Here is a 22,869-nt window from a genome sequence, read left to right as displayed (position 1 = left end):
TGCTGGGCGAGTTTTGGCCCAGCCACGTGAGTGCCAGGCAGAGCTCAGCGCCCCCCCACCCCGCCGGGCCACCCACCTGGAACTGGGCACTGATGCTGGGCGGCTTCTTCTTCTTGTGCAGGTGTAGCAGAGACTTGGTGGTGCGGTCATGCAGGGTCATACTGATAATCAGCTTCAGGGATTTGGAGTCCAGCAGGTTCTAGGACAGAATCGCAGGGTCTGGCCTGCCCTCCCAAAGCCCCAGGGGGCACTGGGAAGCATCTTGTGCTGCCCCAGAGCCAGGATAATGCCCCCCTGGGGTGGCAGCGCTTAGGCTCAGTCTGGGGGCTGTGCTGTCAGAGACGGGGTTGGGGCAGGAGGGCCTGGTGGGCAGCGCTGGTGACCTGACTGGGGGCTGAGCCTGAGCTGCGACCTAGGCGGCACCTAGGAGGGTGCCGCCTCCTAGAGGGCTGATTACGTCTGCCTGTGGCCTGAGTGCCCAGAAACCAAGAGCTGCGGAGTGCTGGCTTCCCTCTGTTCAGCTCGAGGCACGCCAAGCACCCCACATTGCTGTGAGTGCTCATCCAGCCAGGCTTCCTGTGGGCCAGCCCTCACTGTCAATACAAGGTGGGGGGCCTTAGTGCTGCCCCACCTGTTGGCTAGACCAAGTGGACTGAGCGGTCGCTCTCTAATTTCAGAATCCCTCAGCACGCTGTACGTGCAGACTAGACAGGGCGCTTGGGTGCACCTGACCCAAGGCTGGCTGCTGGGGTCTAGGCTGCCAGCAATGCACAGCTGCCCCCGTCCCAACAGGACCACCCTGGCTGACAGGCCTTGTCTCCCTGGATGCCCAGGAGGTGACGAGGCCCATCCCACCCTCTTGGGGTTGGCTTGCAGCTAAAGACACCCAACGTGGGGATATGACAGGAGGGTCCCATCGCCTCTTGGTGAGATAAGCTCTGTGGTACGGCTGCCACTCCTGGGTTCCCTGGGATCCGGCTGAGCCCACTTCCTGCCCTCCCCGACCTCAGGTTTCCCCTGGGAGTTCCCCGCTGTACACCACTTGTGCCAAGACCACATCACAGGCCCTGCTTCTAGAAAACCCAAACAAAGACCCCTCTGTGTCAATTCAACAGGAGATAGTTTTTCAGAGGGGAAAGGGGAGAGGGAAGGAAAGAGAAGGAATTAGAGAAGCTCGAGAAGGTAAAAGCCCCCACCCCAACCCACTTTCTGGAAACAGGACGCGAGCCAGCTGCTCGTGAGGCGGTGTTGGGCGGTATTGTGTGTGTTTACCTTTGGAATGATCTGCTTTTGTTTGATACCTTTATTTTTCCTGTCAAAATATTAAAAATGGTTTTGTGAACAGAAGGAACACAGTGTCTGGCTCTGGGTTAGTTCAGCAAGCCACGCCTTGCGGGTTAGATGGAGCTAGAACAGAGAGAGCGACAGAGTCCGGAGGCACAAGTGCAACGAGGCCGCCGCCTCGCCAGGACCGTGCACACCCGCCTCACCGGGCCAGCGGCTGCCCCTGAGGTGGCAGGGGCCCCTGGGTGTCTGGGGGGATCTGGTGGATCTCACAGAATGACAGTGAGACGTCCCAAAGGGGGCTTCGAGGGGCCCCATGCAGCTCTGAGCCTACCAGGTGTCCCAGCTCTACTTGCTAGGTGTTGGGAACCATCAAAACGGTCTGAAGACCCTTCTGGAGCCCCTGCCCTCGTGGCCAGGTCAGGGGTCTGTCTCTCAAAGAACTGAGATAGGGCCTGGGTGTATGGGTGCCTTATGGACTTGAACTGGCAGAAGGTTAAAAAACGAAAGCTGATCTTTTTGGCCGAGGGAGCGGGGAGCACCCACACATTCGTAGACACTTTATGGAATCTTGCAGACAAGAAAAGATTTTTTAAAAAATTGCAGCCTGGGCAGTTTCTAAGACCCACTGAGGAAATGGTTCCCTGCGGATCTGCCAGAGGCTTGGCTCCGAGGCTCTTTGCGTCGTTTCATGTTTGTCCCCGTGGGGCGGAACGAGGCATCATAAAAATGACTTTGCAAACACCATCACTGCAGGCACAAGCTTTGTTCTCGGTGTCCTGAGCCCTAAGCAGCTGCTGGTGCCCACTGGTTGAGGTGGCTGCCTGCTGGGTAGGAGGGTATGGAAACTGTCACCCCTGCTTTGCAGACAGAAGGTGAATGCTCACAGCACTCAGGTCAAACAGTGATGAGGCGGGGTCCAAATCTCATCTGCGTGGCTTCTGGCCCTTTCTACTGCATCACACCCACAAAGCAGGGTCATGGGATGCGCAGAGGTCCTCAAGATTGCACACCCTGCCTCTGAGGCTTCTTTATAAGCTCATAGTGACAAAGGCTGGGGTGGGGGGAAGCGAGCCCTGCTCGGCAGGTTTGGGGGAAGAAAATCAGCTGCTTCGTGGCAGGAGCATTGCTGGGAAGCTGTGCTGGACACTGGGGGGCTGACGAGGATTCGGGTCGGGGTGCAGACACTAGGGCGGGAGTATGCCGAGGGCCACTTAGCGACGGCGGCGTGAGGACAGGACCACAAGACAGCGCGGCACGGGCAGCGGCTCATCCAATGTCACGGGAAGCCCCTGGAGGCGGGGGCGGGGGGGTGTCTGGGGCGGGGAGGCGCTCGTTGCACTTGTGGGGGAGAAGGGGTGCCCACAACCTTGGGGGGGACTCACGGGATGAAGGTGCGGGGTTTCTGGAGCCGATTGAGGGACTGGAGAAGCTTACGGGGGTCGTCACCCTGCCAGGGCAATCCTTTGATACTCCGGATGATTTGGTCATGCAAATCGCTGGGGGAGGGGAGGGGGTGCAGTGACAGAGAGAAGATGGAGTTAGAGCAGTGGGCCCGCCACCTCAGGGTCCCTGGCACGGTCGGGACCGTCTCCAGGCCACTGGAGCCAAAACATGCAACCTGGGGAAGGTCTGAAGGCTGCTGCCACTCCCTCCTGCATGGAGAAGTCAGGGTTCGGCCACCCCAAGGAGGCGCCGCCCTCCTCCGGTGGTTAGGGAGGGGCTGGAGACACGTGGGGCTGAACGGAATTTGCAACCTGGCCTCTCAGATCACTGGGAAAGGCCTCGTGTTTGAGCCTGTGGGAGTCTATAAGAAGCACCCAGGGGTCACTGAGAACAGGAGGCCTGGGAGGGCTCTGTGGGGAGCAGTGGGTGGGCTTCTCGTGATGCTTCTGTGGCTCCCTGTCTGCCTCCTGTCGGCTTCGAGAAATGCCTTGGGAGGAATGAAGTGGAACTCACACAGGGGTTATAACTGGGGTAGTGCTTGGCTGTTCCGACTGGGGTGGGGGCTTGACTGGCTTCTGGAGGTGGGGGCCAGGGAGGCTGCCCCACTCCTTGCAGCACCCAGGACGGCCCCACCACAGCGTGGCCTGGCAGAGGCCCAAGGGTGAAGCTCTAGCTGAAGATATTTACCCCCAGAATTCAATCTTATTAACTGTGTTCTGTTCAGTCACCATGGGTTTAGGGCTGAGCGTACATTTTAGGTAAGAATGACAATGGCTGAGGGACAAAAATCGAATGCGCTGAAAACGGGACATTCGCGAACAATGTCTTGATAACAAACGTCTAGGGCAGAATGTCTAGAAATGAGGGCGTGATGACTGCAGGATGATCTGGGAGTCTGTCTCTTTTTAAAAAAATTTCCTCATTCCAAGGGACTTCCCTGGTGGTCCAGGGACTAAGACTCCACGCTCCCAATGCAAGGGGTCCAGGTTTGATCCCTGGTCAAGGAACTAGCTCCCACATGTTGCAACTAAGAACTGGTACAGTTAAGTAAATAAAAAGATTAAAAAAACACTTCTTCATTGCAGTTACCCGAATACATGTTTAAGCCCTGAGCAGTTGGCCTGGGAAGACCCCGAGCGGCAGCCCCTTGCCTGTGCTCCATGCACCATGCCCAGGGCCGGATGGCCGCACTCACCTCTGCTCCCTCACCCTCCAGGGAGGCACCAAGCAAAGAAAACAGAGGGGCCACATGTCACCTCTGCACCCTGAGCGGCCAGTGCAGCGCCTGCTCCCTACGATGACGAAGCCCCTGGCTTCAGCCCACACCCCCGATTAGGCCAAATCTGGCGAGAGTGCCCCCTGGCTGGCTGACCCCCTCTATTCTGGCTCTGAACGCTGTGCTGAGCGCCTTGGGATGATGGCTTCTCAGGGCGTGCCTCCCTGGTCTCGGGTTCCAAGGCCCTTGCTTCTACTTACTTCTTGCTTTCATAGAAAGCAATGATGTCTTCAAAAGCGTTAATATCGAACTCCTCAGAGCCGTCAAATGAGAAATCTAGCATTGAGCAGCTGAAAGGGAGAATCTGTATAAACTAAATGTGCTTTTGCGGGTGAGACCTGTAGCCCCAGGGCCAGGCCCTGGGGAGACCGAGTGGGTCAGGGGCCACTCTGAAATATGGGGCAGTGTTTTTCTTTTTCACCTTCTTTGGGGTGAAAAAGCTGATTTACAAATGCATCTTTAAAAAAAAAAGAAAAACAATCATCTTTTTATCAAGAGGGAGGGGACACAAGTATACCTATGGCTGATTTGTGTTGATGTTTGGCAGAAACCAATACAATACTGTAAAGCAATTATCCTTCAATTAGAAGAAAAAAAGTCAAAATGTATCTTTTTAAAAGGAGGAAAATGACACACTGCCTTCAGACAAATGGCACAGGATCACTTACCTAGGAGCTATCTCTAACTCCACACATAAGCTTTCATGAACCTCTTGAAGGGGGTTTTCTTACAAAGTGCTCAAAAAACAAAATGACTTTGTCATGTTTCAAAATTTAGGGGCTGGCTCCTTGGGAATTTTGCTGAGTCTTAAGAAAGAGCTTGGGGACTCTGCTGCCCCGGGGCCTTCGCACCAGCTGTCCCCCAGGTCAGCACACACTGCTTGCCTTGTCTGGTCCAACTAGTCCCTTCTCAGTGTAGTCTGCCTGGCTTGGCTCTCGCAAGCTGCCTGAAGGGTCCCTGCCCTGGCTTTGCCATGGCCTCAGATGGCTATCGAGCATGACCTTTCATACCCTGCCTTCCTAGAAGCACAGGCTTGCTCACTTTTACACTCAGTACCAACTGGGGTATCTGGAGGAACCCTGACCATCACTAGGCAGCCACAGAACACCCCCATGTCATCTTAGAGGCAACAACGCATCTGTGTTTCTGACTGAGAGTAAAGTAACTTAGCAGACCGGGGTTTGGGACATCCTGGTCAGGCTAAGGGAGGAAGCGCTCTTACATCAAGCTTGCTGCTCTGCGAGACCAGCAGCCTTTCGGCCCCGCCCGCCAACGGTCGCAACCGGCCCTGAAAAGGATCCTTTGTAAACTAAGCCGCCCACATCCCCCCAAACAGATGATGCACAAGGTTGGCCTCTCTGTGTGCAGAAATGCGGCCACCAGATGCCGCTGCGTCTGGGTGTTTCTGATTCAAGCGGTTGCCGGGTTCCTTATTCAGGTCAACCCTGACCTGGGTTCAGGGTGTCGGGTTTCTGGCACCGTTTTAAACAAGGCCGCTGCCTACAGGCTCCGGCTGGGACAAATCAAGTTCTCGCTCACCGGTACAGTTTTTCTGATGGGGTGCTGGCTCCTTTCTGTAGTTCTCCCAGGTGACCTTGGGCACCAGAGCTGTCCAGACCTGCTGGGGAGACAGAGCACATGACGTTTTGAGGTGAGTGCTGCTTGGAGCTGAAGGGCTCCTTAACTTCAACCCGATTTAAAAAAAAAAGGGAGGGGGCGGGGGGGGGGGCGCTGACACTCAAATTTGGGTACAACAGGGAACCATGAAATGTTCCATTTCCTCCCCAAATAGCACCATCTATTTCCTAAAACAGATGCCCCAGGACCTTTGCACATGCTGCCCGCCCCCATGGCCAGCCCACCCTGCCCACCCTGTCTGGCCCAAATGGTACCGTCTCAATGTAGTGGCTTTAACCTTTCAATCCTCCTTTAACCGACATGCCACCCTTCCTAAAATGGAACCCTGGGGCTGGTATCTGGAGCTGAGCGATCCTGGGAGAGTCACTCAGCCCTTCTGGGTGTCAGGCTGTTCTCACAGAAAAACAGGAACACACCTTCTTGCCTTGTGAGGATGAGCAGGTTAAATTATGTATCCCGCTACAAATCTTCTGTTTTGCAAGATCAAAAGGCTTGGGGGCTAATTTACGATACCCAAGACATGAAAGCAACCTAAATATCTATCAGCAGATGGATGGATAGGGAAGACAGGGTATAACTATACAATGAAACATGACTCAGCCATAAAAAAGAAGGCAACAATGCTGTTTGCAGCTACATGGGTGGGCCTAAAGGCGATCATACCAAACGCAGTTATGCCAAATAAAGACAGATTTTATATGGTATCACCTACATGTGGCATCAGAAAAAATAACACAAATGAACCGATATACTATCACCTACATGTGGCATCAGAAAAAATAACACAGATGAACTGATATACTAAACAGACTCACAGACAGAGAAAACAAACCTATGGTTATTGAAGGGAAAGGATGGGGAGAGGAATAAATTAGGAGTTTGGGATTAGCAAATACAAACTGTTCTATAGGAAATAAACCACAAAGCCCTCCTATATAGCACTGGGAACTACAGCCAGTATCTTGTAATGAACTATTGTCTGCTAAGTTGCCTCAGTGTGGATGACTCTGTGACCACATGGACTGTAGGCTGCCAGGCTCCTCTGTCCATGGGATTCTCCAGGCAAGAATATTGGAGTGGGTTGCCACGCCCTCCTCCGGGGGACCTCCGGGGGACCTACCCAACCCAGGGACTGACCCCATATCTCTTACATCTCCTGTACTGGCAGGCAGGTTCTTTATCACTAGTGTGAAAGAAAAAAAAAGTTTGGGGAACAAGACAGAAGTGCCAGTTGCACAACCTCAGGGATGTGCTAGATGTGATGAAATTTTACACTCTGCAATGGACTTTGAGCACCTCCTCCTCGACAGTGACACAGGGAGCCTCCTACCTGCAGCCTTTTCAGCTCTCTCGGCCCGCAGGCGCCCAGCCTCCCGGAGCACAGCCATGGCCTGGATGGCAGCCCGGAGCACCGCCCAGCGGAACACGGCCACGGGGTCCATGCCGATGAGCTCCCGCACGTACGAGCTGTCACTGCCCCGCAGGAGGGCCACGATGTCTGGCCTCATGTAGTCCATGTTCTTCTCTCGGAAGTCCTGGCGTGGGGACGATGGGTAAGAAGGGTGGTCCCTTGCTAGTGTTGGCTGAGGCCCTGGGGTCAGCTCAGGAAAGGCTGGGTGGGGAGTGGGACCCATCTCCACGACAGAGAGGGGGTTCCTGCCCATGGGGGCCTCGAAAGCAGGGCCAGGGGTTTGACACTGGGTCTGAGCGCCCTGGAGCCTTGCCAAGCAAAAGCAATAAAGAGGGGGCACAGAGCAAGCGCCCGAAGGAAAGGACCTCCCCGGTACCCAGGGGTCCCATTCCCATCCCCTGAGCGGAGCGCAACTTGATTGACAGTGGTGACAGATGGCTACGCACCTTGATCTGATATTTCACCTTCCCTGCAAAGTGCTGGATGATGAAGGCCGGCTCCATGACGGGGGTGCCGAGGAAGTACCTGTTGTCCTCGTGCTGCTGTTTGAACTTGGCCAGCAGAGTCTGGCTCGTGGCATGCGGAAAGCTGGGAAGAGCACGGGAGACCTTTAACGGCAGGAACTGCAGCCAGTCACCTGCTCTGTATTGGCAGGTCACAGGCCTTCTGCGGAGGAGGCGGGCGGGTGCTCGGGCTGCGGTGGCCCGGGCACGAGGCTGAGGGCAAAGTGATGCCCTCAGGGCTGGGGAGCACACTTGAAACAGGCAGGGCACCCCAGTCGCCCCGGCCCATGTGAAAGTCTGGTCCAGGCAAGATCGTGACCGGGGCCCATCACGGGCAGTTCCTGGAATAATCCCAGGGCAGGGGTGACTTCTGGTCTCAGGTGCATCTGTAGCTGGGTGCTGTTCTTGCAGTGGGTCTTGCCCATGCTCCCTGTTAGAGGCAGGGACTGGGATTTGGATGAAACAGGGAGGTGAGCGAGGCTTGACTAAGGGAGCCGCTGTATCTGGCTATTTTGGCCTCCCAGGAAGGAAACGCCGCAGCCAGCTTTGGCATCCAGCCTGCGCCCTGCCTCACTGCAAACTTGGGCAGCAAGGTATGCCTCTGAACCCCTGATGCCCGGGTTTCATGGCTTAACAGGGCATAGAGGGGGAGACCCTGTCGCTATGAGGCACACATTGCCAGGGGCACATCACTGCCAGGGGCAGGGTGTGGAGAGCAAGAGGCCCATTCACTCAGCTGTGGAAATAAGCAACATCTTCACACGCTATTTCAGAAAATCCAATTTGATGCCCCCCAAGCCCCTCTAAAATCATGATGAACTAAAACAATCAGATTTTATTGTTTTAAATCTTGATTTTTTTTTTTTTTTTTTGCTCACCATGGACTTTCTTTTTTTTGACGTCCATTTTTATTTATTTTTTGGCCATGTCCCAAAGCACGCGGGATCTTAGCTCCCCAACCAGGGATTGAACCTGTGCCCCTGCATTGGAAGCGCAGAGTCTTAACCACTGGACTGCCAGAGAGGTCCCCTAAAATAGCAAGATTTTACACAAAGACGAATCCGACCAGGCTCAGCCTGGCCCTGCCTTGCACGCCTTTCCCAGATTTGGCTCTGAGGAGTTCGCTGGGAGGGACAATTAACCCTTCCAAGTGCCCTGCTCCTTCCCTTATCTGAACATCTCCTCCCTGGATTCTGGCCTAGAATGGATGTGTCTGTCCTGGATGGGACTCAGCTTGAGGCAGTTGGTGAGCCCTATTTACCCCAGGCTTGAGGGGACGTTGGCAGCAAATGAGGGGCCTGATAAAAGTTGTTGATAAAAAGACTTTCCAGTGGATAAGGATCCACCATGCAATGCAGGAGATGCAGGTTCCATCCCTGGACTGGGAACTAAGATCCCATGTGCCAAGGAACAACGCAGTCTACGTGCCGCAACTACTGAGCCCTGGAGCCACAACTCGAGAGTCTGTGCACCTCAACCAAAGACCCCACAGGATGCGACGAAGACCTCAAATCTGCAGCTAGGACCCGACAGTTAAAAGAAACCCAAAACCCCCAAAACATGTCTACGCCCTGGCACACTGAACCTGCGAATGTGGCCTTGGACGCAGTCAAGTCAAGATGAGCTCTTTAGGGGGGCTTTACTGGCACTCCAGTGGTTAAGACTCGGTACTTTCACAGCCGAGGGCTCACGTTCAATCCACAGTTGGGGAACTACGATCTCATAAACTGTATGACGCGGTCCCCACTCTCCCCTAAAAAGATGAGGTCATTAGAGGGGGTACTAATCTGATAGGCTGGAGTCTTTACAGGAAGAGGAGGTGAAGCAGGACAAAGATGATGTGACTACAGAGGCAGGGACTGGAGTCACGCAGCCAGAAGCCAGGAACACCTGAAGCCCCGGAAGGTGGAAGACGCAAAGAAGTCTCCTCCTCGGAGGGAGGGTGGCCCTCCCACACCTTGGTTTTGGCCCATCAAGGCTGATTTTGCGCTTTTGGTCTCCAGAACTGTGAGAGAATAAATTTCTGCTGTTTTAGGCTGTCCTGCGACTTCAGGAACTCTGGCTGAGTGACCAAGCACAAAGCAGCTCAAGAGTGACCCTCTCCAGCCTTCATCATGTCTTGTGGACGAGGGCTGGCCGGCTTGGTGGAGAATCTCATATCCGGGGCCCTGATTCCACTCCTTGCCTTTTGCAAGGCTGCACCAGTCCTGTGACCGGCTTCTAGATTCAGGTCCCACAAGTCTTTCCCAAAGACTCCTGGGAGGGCGAGGGTGTGTCCCTGAGTTCACAGCTCTTGTGAGTGTTAATATTTCTCTGGTGAATAGCAAATGTGGGGTCAGGATTTGCAGCCACATGAATCTGAGCAACCTGAAAGTTCCTGGGATGGAATGGATTCGAGTAAGGCCCTGGGGCTGCAGAACCGGATGCAGGGACACTCACTTGCTCTCTTCGTCCAGCAGATAGAAGAGGCCGGTGGGCTTCTTGCTGATCAGGTGGATGCAGCCCACGTTGTCTGTGTAGTCGATGGTGTGCCAAGAGATCCCTTCGCTCTGGTACTCCTCCTGCGGGGTTCAAGGGCATCTGTTACGCTCATCGTTTCATGGACACAGTAACATCTACGCAGCACACGTCCTACGTAAAAATACTTTATGCATGCACATACATATTAATATATAAATGTGCAAATAACATAGAATGCGTATTAATGTAGCAATAGAAATATATCAATAAATACATAACATCATTTGAGAAATAAGCCATTAGCAACAGGGAACAGGAACGCATGTTCTCAAAGATCTTCCAGAAGTCCTCTACATACGAACCTTCAGGTGGTGAACTGTCAAAGATGTGACTGTGCGTTCACATGTCCGATCGTGGGAGTGAGCTCACGTGTCTGGTGTACACTACCACCTGCACGCATCCTCTGTAAGTGGTTGTGCAGCTTGCCCTCTGCCTTCTGTTGCTGACAATCTTCAGTTCTATCCTCTCCCACCTCCTCTCCCTCCTCCAGTCAGTAACGCTTCTTGCCAGTTCACTCCGCGCCAGGCCCTGTATGCCAGCTGTTGTACTGTACTACTTTTCAAAGTACTAGAAGATTAAGGATATTTTCTTCCTTTTTGCATTTCTTTTTTTATGTATTATCTGTGTGAAAATTATTCTAAACCTGTAACAGTACAGGTTTATGCTTTAACTGTGTGTGTGTGTGTGCACGCTCAGTCGCTCAGTTGTATCTGACTCTTGGTAACCCGATGGACTATAGCCCCCACCAGGCTCCTTTGTCTATGGGATTTTCTAGGCAAGAAAACTGGAGTGGGTTGCCATTTCCTCCTCCAGGGGATCATCCCAACCCAGGGATAGAACTTGCATCTCTCCTGCACTGGCAGGGAGATTACCACAGCACCACCTGGAAAACCCAATTAGGTGCCTAGGCTAACTTTGGTTGACTTACGAAAGTACTATCAGAACAGAACTCGCTCATGATGTAGGGGACTTACTGTATCACACCAGAGTGCTTAAAAATCATGCTTAAAATCACCCAGGGGTCAGCAAACTTTCTTTGTAAAGAGCCAGATGGTAAATATATTAGGCTTTATGAGTTAGATGGGGTCTGCATGACTCAGCTTTGCTCTTGTAGCATGAAAGGAGACAGATGCTGTGTTGACAAAGGGGTGTGGCCATGTGCCAGTAATTTTGGGCAGCCCCTGCTCTTATATGAATGTCCCAACAATCATATAGTGTGAGAGACCCATGTCACTTTGAACTTTCTAACAGCCATGTTTAAAAATGTGAAAAGAAAGCAGGCAAAGTTAACTTAAACAATACAGTTAATTTAACCCAAAACACCCAAGGTGTCTGATGTATGTCAACATCATGACATGTGATTTAACTGACATAAAAAATTACAAACATGGCCCTTTACAAACGAGACAAAAATGCCTTTTTTAAGAATTTTATTTTCTGGCCATGCAGTGTGGCATGCAGGATCTCAGGTCCTGGACCGGGGCTAGAACTCGTGCTCACTACAGGGGAGCTGACGGTGGCTCAGACCACGAACTCCTTATTGCAAGACGAACACTTAAATTGAAGAAAGTAGGGAGAACCACGAGACCATTCAGGTATGACCTAAATCAAATCCCTTTCAGTGGAAGTGACAAATAGATTCAAGGGATGAAATCTGAGAGAGTGCCTGAAGAACTATGGACAGAGGTTCATGACATTGTACAGGAGGCAGGGATCAAGACCATCCCTGAGAAAAAGAAATGCAAAAACGCAAAATGGTTGTCTGAGGAGGCCTTACAGATAGCTGAGAAAAGAAGAGAAGCGAAAGGCAAAGGAGGAAAGGAAAGATACACCCATATGAATGCAGAATTCCAAAGAATAGCACAGAGAGATAAGAAAGCCTTCCTCAGTAATCAGTGCAAAGAAATAAGAGGAAAACAACAGAATGGGAAAGACGAGAGATCTCTTCAAGAAAATTAGTGATACCAAGGAAACATTTCATGCAAAGATGGGCACAATAAAGGACAGAAATGGTATGGACCTAACAGAAGCAGATATTAAGAAGACATGGCAAGAATACACAGAAGAACTATACAAAAAGATCTTCATGACCCAGAGAATCACAATGGTGTGATCACTCACCTACAGCCAGGCATCCTGGAATGAGAAGTCAAGTGGGCCTTGGGAAGCATCACTACAAACAAAGCTAGTGGAGGTGATGGAATTCTAGTTGAGCTATTTCAAATCCTAAATGATGAGGCTGTTAAAGTGATGCACTCAATATGCCAACAAATTTGGAAAACTCAGCAGTGGCCACAGGGCTGGAAAAAGCGTTTTCATTTCAATTCCAAAAAAAAGGCAATGTCAAAGAATGTTCAAACTACCACACAATTGCACACATTTCACACACTAGCAAAGTAATGCTCAAAATTCTCTAAGCCAGCCTTCAACAGTATATGAATTGTGAACTTCCAGATACTCAGGCTAGATTTAGAAAAGGCAGAGGAGCCAGAGATCAAATTGCCAACACTCGTTGGATCATCAAAAAAGCAAGAGTTCCAGAAAAAACATCTAGCTTTGCTTTTTTGACTACAACAAAGCCTTTGACTGTGTGGACCACAATAAACTGTGGAAAATTCTTAAAGAGATGGGAATACCAGACCACCTTATCTGCCTCCCAAGAAATCTGTATGCAGGTCAAGAAGCAACAGTTAGAACTGGACATGGAACAACAGACTGGCTCCAAACAGGGAAAGGAGTATGTTAAGGTTGTATAGTGTCACCCTGCTTATTTAACTTATATACAGAGTATATCATGTGAAAAGCCAGGATGGATGAAGCACAAGCCGGAATCAAGATTGCCGGGAGAAATACCAATAATCTCAGATACACAGATGACACCATCCTTATGGCAGAAATTGAAGAAGAACTAAAGAGCCTCTTGATGAAAAGTGAAAGAGGAGAGTGAAAAAGTTGGCTTAAAACTCAACATTCAGAAGACTAAGATCACGGGATCCATTCCCATCACTTCAAGGCAAACAGATGGGGAAACAATGAAAACAGTGACAGACTTTTATTTTGGGGGGCTCCCAATTCACTACAAATGGTGCCTGCAGCCATGAAATTAAAAGATGCTTGCTTCTTGGAAGAGAAGCTATGACTAACCTAGACAGCATTTTAAAAAGCAGAGACACTGCCTTGCCAACAAAGTTCTATCTAGTCAAAGCTATGGCTTGTCCAGTAGTCACGTATGGACATGAGAGTTGGATCATAAAGAAAGCTGAGCACCAAAGAATTAATGCTTCTGAACTGTGGTGTTGGAGAAGACTCTCGAGAGTCCCTTGGACTGCAAGGAGATCAAACCAGTCAATCATAAAGGAAATCAGTCCTGAATATTCATTGGAAGGACTGATGCTGAAGCTGAAACTCCAATACTTTGGCCACCTGATATGAAGAACTGACTCACTAGAAAAGACGCTGATGCTGGGAAAGATTGAAGGCAGGAGGAGAAGGGGATGACAGAGGATGAGATGGTTGGATGGTATCACAGATTCAACGGACATGAGTTTGAGCAAGCTTCAGGAGTTGGTGACGGACAGGGAAGCCTGGCGTGCTGCAGTCCGTGGGGGTCACAAAGAGTTGGACACGACTGAACAACTGAACTCCGTGCAGAGGAAGGTGGATTTTTTTTTTAATGATTATGGAAATTATCTTTATTTACTAAACAAAAAACACAACTTTTTATCTTATTGGAATACAGCAGATTAACAATGTTGTGATAATTTCAGGTGCACAGCAGAGGGACTCAGCCATACATACGCATGTATCCATTCTTCCCCCAACGCCCCTCCCCTCCGGGCTGCCCAGGAAGCGTGGAGTCTTAACCACTGGACTGCCAGGGAAGTCCCCCAAATGCCTTTCTTCCCCTGCGCTAGGTCCTTGCAATCCGCTATCTCTTCCTATTCAACTCAATTTGGACCAGCCACATTCCAAGTGAGAAATGTGAGTTTCAGCTAAGAGACATAATAATAAAATTAGCTAAGTATTAGCTAAATATAGGGGCTTCTTTGGTGGCTCAGACAGTAAAGAATCCACCTGCACTGCAGGAGACCTGGGTTCGATCTCTGGGTTGGGAAGATCCCCTGGAGGAGGGCATGGCAACCCACTCTAGTATTCTTGCCTGGAGAATTCTATGGACAGAAGAGCCTGGTGGGCTACAGTCCATGGGGTCCTGAGGAGTCAGGCAAGACTGAAGGACTAACACTCGCTCTCTCACATATACATGTGTATAAACCCATCAGCTTTCTTTCGTCAGAATCCATCATAGGAAGGACAATACTTGGGTAAAGAAGGCTGGTTATTTTGAAGTGAAAACACCTATAACATGGGATATCTTCATTGTTGACTGAAGCAAATCCTTACAAGGCAACTCAGCTTGTCTCCCATTGAATCAACTTTCACGTCTGAGCAGACAGAAAGTACAACACCGACCTGTGGCGTCAAATACCCCTGCCTTTTGCCTCATCTGGGGCTGGGTGGGAATGTTCCCGGACTCTCCCTTTTTTGCAGAGAAAAATTCTGGGGCGGGTTTGATGACAAATCAGGTCCCCAGGGGGATCCCGGTTCTGGCTCATTCCCTTCCTCCTAGGACTGGATGGGTGAATAAGCCGGTATTTCCTTACCTGCTCTAGCTTGAAAATGTGCTGGTTGAAGTAATACTGGAGCTGCTCGTTGGCGTAGTTGATGCAGAACTGCTCAAAACTGTTCCTCTCAAAGTCTTCAAACCCAAAGATGTCGAGGACTCCGATAGACAGGCACTGGGGGAGATCGTGAGAATGGTTATTACTGGTGAGTACTCCCTTGGGAGCGACCTGTCTGATGCTAAGGGTCTTAGAACCTGTAATATTTTTTTTGCAAACTTTAAAGTTTTTATTTTGTATTGGGGTACAGCCAATTAACAATGTGATAGTTTCAAGTGAACAGCGAAGGGACTCAGCCACACATACACCTCTACTCTTCTCTCCTCAACCCCCCTCCCATCCAGGCTGGCACATAACACTGAGTAGATACAACCTGTAATATTAAACAGAGCCCTGTGTTTCTGACTTCTGTTTGGGGCTGCACTGTGTGGCCTGCAGGATCTTAGTTCCCCAGCCAGGGATGGAACCCATGCCCCCTGCAGTGCGAGCAGAGAGTCTTAACCGCTGGGCCAACAGGAAAGTCCCAGAGTCCCCTGTTTTCTCTGCACTGGGCCCCGAGAACCGCATCCTGTTGGTTCCCTGGGGCTGCTGAGGGGAGAAACCGGCCTCACGCCTGACCGACTGCAGCCAGGGTCACAGGTTGCCAGCCGAGGAGGTGTGGCCCTCACCGAGACAGACTCCTCCATGTCCTTCTTGTTGAGGAGAGCGTGGTTGATCCGCAGCACAATCCAATCGAACAGCGCGCTGTACAGTGACTTGGCCATGGAGTCACGGGCGGTGATGGCCTGTGGGCACAGAGTTTTGGGGGGTCACACCTTGCCGAGGTGTGACCCCGAGGTCTGTGCACGGGGAGGTCAAGGTGGTGACTTGAAACACTCAGCTCCTCTGATACCTCCCCTCCTCACTTTGCCTGCTGTCCTGTCCACTCGGATGCCCTTGCACACCAGAGCATGAAGCTCTGACCTGGCAGCCTGGGGTCTGGCCAAGTCTTTCTCATGGGACGGCCTGCTCCTCAGAGGACCCTGGGGACTGCTGGGGTGGGCACATGGGCTCAGGGAGGGCGCTGTGGGAGAATAAACCAGGAGCTTGGGCTGGGTTCAACCCCTGCGGTTCTGGGAGCACCATGGGCCAGGCCACAGTGTGCCGAAAAGCAGTGATTGATGTTTACAATTTTTAAAAAAGGCTCACTGGGGTCTAATTTACCTACAAGAAATTCCTTCTTTGTATGCTCTCAGACCTAAGCTGTGACAGGACTTACTCAGCCTGCTATCAAGATCTAGATAACTGGGTCCTCTGGTGTTGTGGAAATGGAGCTGTGTAGGATGCTGCCCTGTACCTGGCCTTTATCTCCCTCGCTCAGCTCAGTGCCCCCAGGGAGCAGCTGTGCTGTGGGCTCCAGTGACCTGTGGCACCTGTCACATACCACGGCTGAGCACCTTTTGCCCACAGGGGCTCCAAGTATCTAGGTATCCATTTTAGATGCTTGAGCAGCTTCTCCCATGAGCTAAAAATACCCCCCTGCCCCCGGGGCTAGGTACTTTCCTGATGCTCCCCAACCTGCAAGTCTAGAGGTGTAAAAACGCAAGAAGAACATGCCACAGAGAAAACATTGAGAGTGGGGCAAAGGCTAGAGAGAGGCGTCTTATCAACACGCAGGGACCCACACAACGGTTGTAAAGGTCACGCTCTAACCCAGGGGTCAGCAAGCTTTCTCGGGCAACGGCCCCTGAGTCAGCATGATCAGCTTTGCAGGACAGCTCTGCCACTGCGGCAGACCTCCATGTGCATGAATGGTCGTGGTCAAGTGCCGATAAAGTTTTATTGACAGAAGCAGGAAGTAGGCCGGGTTTGGCTTGCAAGCTGCAGGTGGCTGTCCTCTGCTGGTGAGAACCAGCGTGCCCACCAAACAGCTCGACACAGAGACTGTGACACGTGGTTCTAGCTCTGCCCCTTGAGCTGTATAAGCTGGTTTGAGCTTCCAAGGTTCTCCTCTGTCAAACTGTGCTGTTAAATGCTCAGTTGTATCTGACTCTTTTGTGACCTCAAGGACTGTAGCCTGCCAGGCTCCTCTGTCCATGGAATTTCCCAGGCAAGAATATGGGAGTGGGCTACCATATCCTTCTCCAGGGGATCTTTCTGACCCAGGGATGGAACCAGTGCCTCCTGTGTCTCCTGCATTGGCAGGTGGATTCTTTACCATTTGAGCCATGAGGAGGTCATATGAGGGGCAGGAAAATGACCATGCCAGCTATTTCTGAAGGCTCTCTCTATCCCCACCCTGCGCACCTATGTTTTTGGCCTGGGCACCCCAAGAGAACCCAGGGCAGCACTCACCTCGCTGAGACTATAGGGAAGGATGAGCTTGTCATTGGAGGTCACTGTTTTTCTTTTGGTCAGAACTTCCACTAAGATTTCCCGCTTCACCTGTTTCAAGGTCAAGGAGGAAGAGGGGTGGGGAGGGACAAATCAGGAGTTTAGGATTAACAGATACATTTAATCTATATAAAATATATAAACAACAAGGTCCCACTGTATAGCACAGGGAACTATTTTTAATATCCTGTAATAACCTATAATGGAAAAGAATTTTAAAAGGAACATATGCATATATGTTGTTGCTGCTGTTGTTTAGTCTAAGTTGTGTCTGACTCTTTTGTGACCCCATGGACTGTAGCCCACCAGGCTCCTCTGTCCATGGGGATTCTCCAGGCAAGAATACTGGAGTGGGTTGCCATGCCCTCCTCCAGGGGATCTTCCCAACCCAGGGATCAAACCTGGGTCTCTCACATTGCAGGCAGATTCTTTACCTACTGAGCCACCAGGGTAACCCCAAAAATACTGGAGTGGGTAACCTATTCCGTCTCCAGGGGATCTTCCTGACCCAGGAATCGAACCAGGGTCTCCTGCGTTGCAGGCGGATTCTTTACCAGCTGAGCCATCAGGGAAGCCCATATGCAGATATATATTCACACACACACACATGAATCACTTTATACCAGAAACACAACACTGCAAGCCAACTGTATGCTTCAATTAAAAATAAATAAATAAAAACTTAAAAAAAAAAAGAGGAGAGAAAAGCTGGAGAGCTTATTGACTAGATCCGTGTGTCACTGAGGCAAGGCCTGAGGAGGGCGGAAGAAGGAACCCCCGGCAGCTGGGCCAGGAAGTGGGCCTAGAGCCCACCCTCAGGGCTGCCAACCCACAGTGTGTGGAACACCAGTGTGCCTCAGAATGTTCACACCCACAGGCTTGCTCGATGGCCTAGACTGTGGTCACACAGGCCTGGGTGTCACTGCAGCCCTCTGGCCCAGGCGCTGCCTGTGTTTATAGCTGTCGCTGCTGGAGTGGGTTCCTGGTCTGGGTGCAAGGGCGAAGCGAGGAGACTGCTCCTCCCTGACTGCCAAGCGCTGTCCATGGGGAGCCAAGAGTTGGGCCAGGGGAGCTGTCTCTGTCTCCTGACAGACGCACTCACTCATTCCCATGAGCACAACGGGAGCTGGGGCTCCTGCACGCAGGCGCACTTTAAAGAGCCACAAATGGCACACACTCAGAAAACAGCTTCGGCATCACAGGCATTTGGGGCTGGGTCCTTCTTTGAGCTTCCCCAGGGGCTCAGGTGGTAAAGAGTCTGCCTGCAACATGGGAGACCCAGGTTCGATTCCTGGGTTGGGAAGATCCCCTGGGGAAGGGAACGGCAACCCACTCCAGTATTCGTGCCTGGAGAACTCCACGGACAGAAGAGGCTGGCGGGCTATGGTCCATGGAGTTGCAAAGAGCTGGAATGACTGAGTGAATAATGCTACTTCTTTGCTGTCGGGGCTGTCCTGCGCACTCTGTTAAATGGCATCCCCTGCCCACCAGATGACGCTGCTGCTGCTGCTGCTAAGTCACTTCAGTCGTGTCCGACTCTGTGCGACCCCATAGACGGCAGTCCCATAGACGGCAGCCCACCAGGCTCCCCCGTCCCTGGGATTCTCCAGGCAAGAACATTGGAGTAGGTTGCCATTTCCTTCTCCAATGCATGAAAGTGAAAAGTGAAAGGGAAGTCGCTCAGTCGTACCTGACTCTCTGCGACCCCATGGACTGCAGCCCACCAGGCTCCTCTGTCCATGGGACCGCCCAGGCAAGAGTACTGGAGTGGGGTGCCATTGCCTTCTCCACCAGATGACACTAGTACCCCCCAAATGACTCCAGACATTGTCCAGTGCTCCCGGGGTTGAGGCCAAGTGGACAAGGGGATGGTCCAACCACAAAACGACCTTGCTGATCAAATGATGGTTTTAAAAAAAAAAATCATAGTTCGTGTACAACATTAAGTTAGTTTCAGATATACAGCAAACTGATTCAGTTATACAAATATATAAAAAGCTTTGATGGGCCGTTCCAGCGAGGGGCTGAGATGGGAGATGGTGCTTCCCAGAAGGAAGATGGGTCAGAAAGATACCTGCACCCCAATGTGCAGGTATCTAATACAGCAGCCAAGACACGGAGCAACCTAAATGTCCATCAACAGGCAAAAACGGGAAAAGGAAATGTGGTGTGAATGTTCATGGAACGCTACTCTGCCAGAAAAAGAAAGAAATAATGCCATTTGCAGCAATAAGGAGAGACCGAGAGATTTTCATACTAAGTGAAGTAAGTCAGACAGAGAAAGACAAATACCACGTGACATCGCTTATGCGCGGATTCTTTAAAAAACGATGCAAATGAACATATTTACAAAACAGAAACAGCATCACAGACATAGAAAACAAACTTATGGTTATCAAAGGGGAAGGGGCAGAGAGAAGGATCAATTAGGAGCTTGGGATTAAAGTATACACACACATATAAAACAGACAATCAACTCTATAGTGTACAGCGCAGGGAACTACACCCAGTATCTTGTAGTAACTTATAAAAGAATATATATAGAACTGAGTCATTTCGTTCTACACCTGAAAGCAACACAGCATTGTAAAATGACTATATTTCAATTAAAAAAATAAAAGGAGATGAAGAAGGGATGGTCCCTGAGGGTATTATGTTAAGTGAAATAAGTCAGAAAAAGACAAATATCACATGATATCACTTATATGCAGAATCTTTAAAAAATGATACAAATGTTAAGTGTAAGTAAGTAAGCGTTAGTCGCTCAGTCGTGCCTGACTCTTTGCGACCCCATGGGCTGCGTGCAGCCCACCAGGCTCCTCTGTCTATGAGATTTTTCAGGCAAGGACACTGGAGTGGGTTGCCATTTCCTTCTCCAGAGGATCTTCCCAACCCAGGGAGTGAACCCAGGTCTCCCGAATTGTAGGCAGAGTCTTTACCTACTGAGCTTCAAAGCATATACATTATTATAAATAAAATAATCAACTGCATAGCACACAGCACAGGGAACTATGCTCCACATCCTATAACGAAAAAGGATCTAGAAAAGAATAGATGCAGAACTGACTCATTTTGCTGTACACCTGAAAGTAACACAGCACTGTAAATCACCTATATTTCAATTACAAAAAAAAAGGGAAATGAGGAGCGGATGGACCCTGAGGGTATTACGTTCACAGATATGTCAGACAAAGACGTAGTGTATGATCTCCCTCATATGTGGAATTAAAAAAAAAAAACCAAGAAGAAAACACCCCTCAAACCTCCCAAACTCACAGATACAGAGAGCAGACTGGTGGCTGCCAGGAATGGGGGGTGGGGTGAACGTGTGAAGGGGGCTCAAAGGCACAAGCTTTTCGTCGTCAACTGTCTCGAGAATGTAGTGGGCAGCGTGGCGACTGCGGCTAATATGACCGTACTGCGTAAATGAAAGCTGCCGAGAGAGCAGATCTTGGACGTTCTCATCACAAGAGGAAACGAATCCCACGGTCACTGAGCTGACAAGCATTAACTGGCCTTCTTGTGGTGGCCATCTGGCAACAGACGATACAGATACTGAATCATGTATGCTGTCCGTCTGAAGGTACAATCAATCATAGCTCGATTGAAAAAAAGAAGAGAAAAGAAATGAGGAAGGGACACGGCGGGGGAGGAAGCAGCGGACAGAGGCTCAGCCAGTGCAGGAAGCTTGGGCCTCAGTGGGCGGCCACTGTGGCTGAGGCCCAGGGACAGTACCTTCAGGAGCTGCGACAGCGTGTCCAGCGCCTCGGGGGGCCCAACCTCCAGGCCTTCGTCTCGGCCCGTGGCTCTCTTCCTGTAATTGATGTTGCCTAGGTACAAGATGGCCGAGAGGATGGAAAAAATCCTGGGGAGAGAAGGAGCCAAGGTTGGGGCACGTCCCCAGTCTCGAGACAGCAGAAGCTTCCAGTGAACTGTGCTCAAGTTTCCAGCAACCTGGGCTGTATGTGTAAAAGCACCCATTCTAGTCAGAACACGAGATATCCGAAAGACGACCACTCCTCTGTTGGCAACTCTCTGTGAAACAGGACTTTGGAGGCACATAGCTCTATTGTTTTTTTTGGTGGTTTGGGAGAGCTTAAAAATTTTCTTATGGAGGCATCACATGCATACGCCCCCCTCCCCCAAAAAATGCACACAGTTTCCCAAGTGTAGATGCTGTTTTCTTTTTCAGCCACACTGTGAGGCATATGGGATTTTAGTCACCCGACCAGGGATCGAACCTGTACTCCCTGCATTTGAAGTGTGCAGTCTTAACCACTGGACCACCAGGGAATTCCGTCCCCAGGTGCTGAGTTTGATGAAGCGTCACCAAATGTAGAGATGCTTGTGACTAACACTCAGACCGAAAAATAGAACAACATTTCAGGCCCTGGACCCTCCCTAGCTTCCAAAGAGGAACCGCTGTCCTGACATCTAACGCCATCTGTGAACGTGGCTCTGGTGAAATCACGTGTACTTATATCGGGCCTGCCGCTGAAAAGGTGTAAGGTGGAGGAGTCATGTGTGTTACTGCATGTAGCCCTGTTCATTCCTTTTTTTTTTTGAAAAGATTTACTCATGTACTTTTCTTTTGTTCTGGCCAAGCTGCCTGGCGCGTGGGATGCCAGTTCCCCGATCAGGGACAGAGACTGGGTCCCTTGCAGTGGAGTCCTAACCACTGGGCTCCCGAGGCAAGTTCCCACGTTCTTTATTCTTAACGCTGCCACTTCTCAGCCTTGGCACTGCTAGTACCTGGCTTCTACCCACCTGGCCCCTCCGGCTACACCTGCAGTGTGACACTCAAAAGTGTCATCAGGCAAGGCCAAGTGTCCCCTGGGAGCACAAGCAGGACCCCAGTGGGAACCACTGCTGTACAGGGTTGGTATCTGGCCAACTGGGGCCTTTTTCTGCACAGCACCTGAGCTGAGGATGGTTCTTAAGCTTTTAAAGGGTCGTGAAGAAAACAGAATGCAAAGAACACGCCACAGAGATTGTGTGGCCCATGAAGCTGAAAAACATTTGCTATCTGTGCCCAGAAAGTGTGCCGACTCCTGCAGGGATATACTGTAATGTCTTGATTTATTTAATCTCTGGTTGGTGGGCGTTTGGGAGGGTGTCCTGGGGTTGGGGACTGTTACAGACGAGGCTGCTGTGTGCGTTCCTGTGCGTGCCGCTGGCCAAGCATGTGTATACGTTTGGTTGTGTACGTGCCTTGGCAGTAAAAGCTGCCCAATGGTTGTCCACAGGAGTTGGCCCTGTGGTGTCCTCCTGGCAGCATGCTGGGCAGAGGCGTCCCCTCTGGGTGTCGCGGTCACCCGGGAAGGTGTGGAGAATGCTCTGAGTGGTTTTGAAGAATTAAAATAATTTTTAACTGTGGTCAAAGACACATCATATAAAATTCACTTTCTTGGCCGTTTTTAGCCGTATGGCTCTGTAATGTGAAGTATACCCACGTTGTTGGGCAAAAGCCTTGTGGTTTTTTTTTTGTTTTGGGTAAATATACCTGAGTAAATTTTCTTTTCTTAGATTTTTTTTTTTTCTGCCTCTATTGAGATAGGGTAGCTTTTCTGCTAATTAACAAAATCTCTAGTCTGTTAATGAAGAAATTAAGATTTTTAAATGACAGAGGAATTCCCTGGTAGTCCAGTGGTTAAAACTCCACGCTTTGATTGCTGAGGGCCCAGGTTTGATTCCTGGTCCGAGAACTAAGATCTCACGAGCTGCAAGGGTGTGGTCGAA

General features: G+C 50.6%; 1 protein-coding gene across 10 annotated transcripts in view; it reads right to left on the bottom strand.

The window, feature by feature from the left end:
* The window catches only part of MYO9B (myosin IXB), a 107,316-nt gene that overhangs the window by 25,640 nt on the left and 58,807 nt on the right, over positions 1 to 22,869 (bottom strand). For 4 of the 10 annotated variants that reach the window (XM_018051366.1, XM_018051357.1, XM_018051363.1 and 1 more), the window contains exons 7-17: positions 20,866 to 20,995; positions 17,092 to 17,181; positions 15,426 to 15,542; positions 14,740 to 14,874; positions 9,998 to 10,119; positions 7,502 to 7,643; positions 6,975 to 7,179; positions 5,546 to 5,627; positions 2,670 to 2,783; positions 1,273 to 1,312; positions 77 to 199 (exon numbers count right to left, since the gene is read on the bottom strand). In XM_018051366.1, coding sequence (XP_017906855.1) covers positions 77 to 199; positions 1,273 to 1,312; positions 2,670 to 2,783; positions 5,546 to 5,627; positions 6,975 to 7,179; positions 7,502 to 7,643; positions 9,998 to 10,119; positions 14,740 to 14,874; positions 15,426 to 15,542; positions 17,092 to 17,181; positions 20,866 to 20,995 — 1,300 coding nt within the window. Of the gene's footprint in view, positions 1 to 76; positions 200 to 1,272; positions 1,313 to 2,669; positions 2,784 to 4,206; positions 4,297 to 5,545; positions 5,628 to 6,974; positions 7,180 to 7,501; positions 7,644 to 9,997; positions 10,120 to 14,739; positions 14,875 to 15,425; positions 15,543 to 17,091; positions 17,182 to 20,865; positions 20,996 to 22,869 lie in introns of all 10 variants that reach the window. The other 6 variants (XM_018051358.1, XM_018051367.1, XM_018051361.1 and 3 more) reach the window with 5 other exon arrangements.

Source organism: Capra hircus, chromosome 7, assembly GCF_001704415.2.
Source record: "Capra hircus breed San Clemente chromosome 7, ASM170441v1, whole genome shotgun sequence".
Taxonomy (NCBI): domain Eukaryota; kingdom Metazoa; phylum Chordata; class Mammalia; order Artiodactyla; family Bovidae; genus Capra; species Capra hircus.
The sequence above is the reverse complement of the archived record's forward strand: the minus strand, read 5'-3'. Positions and strand labels throughout refer to the sequence as shown.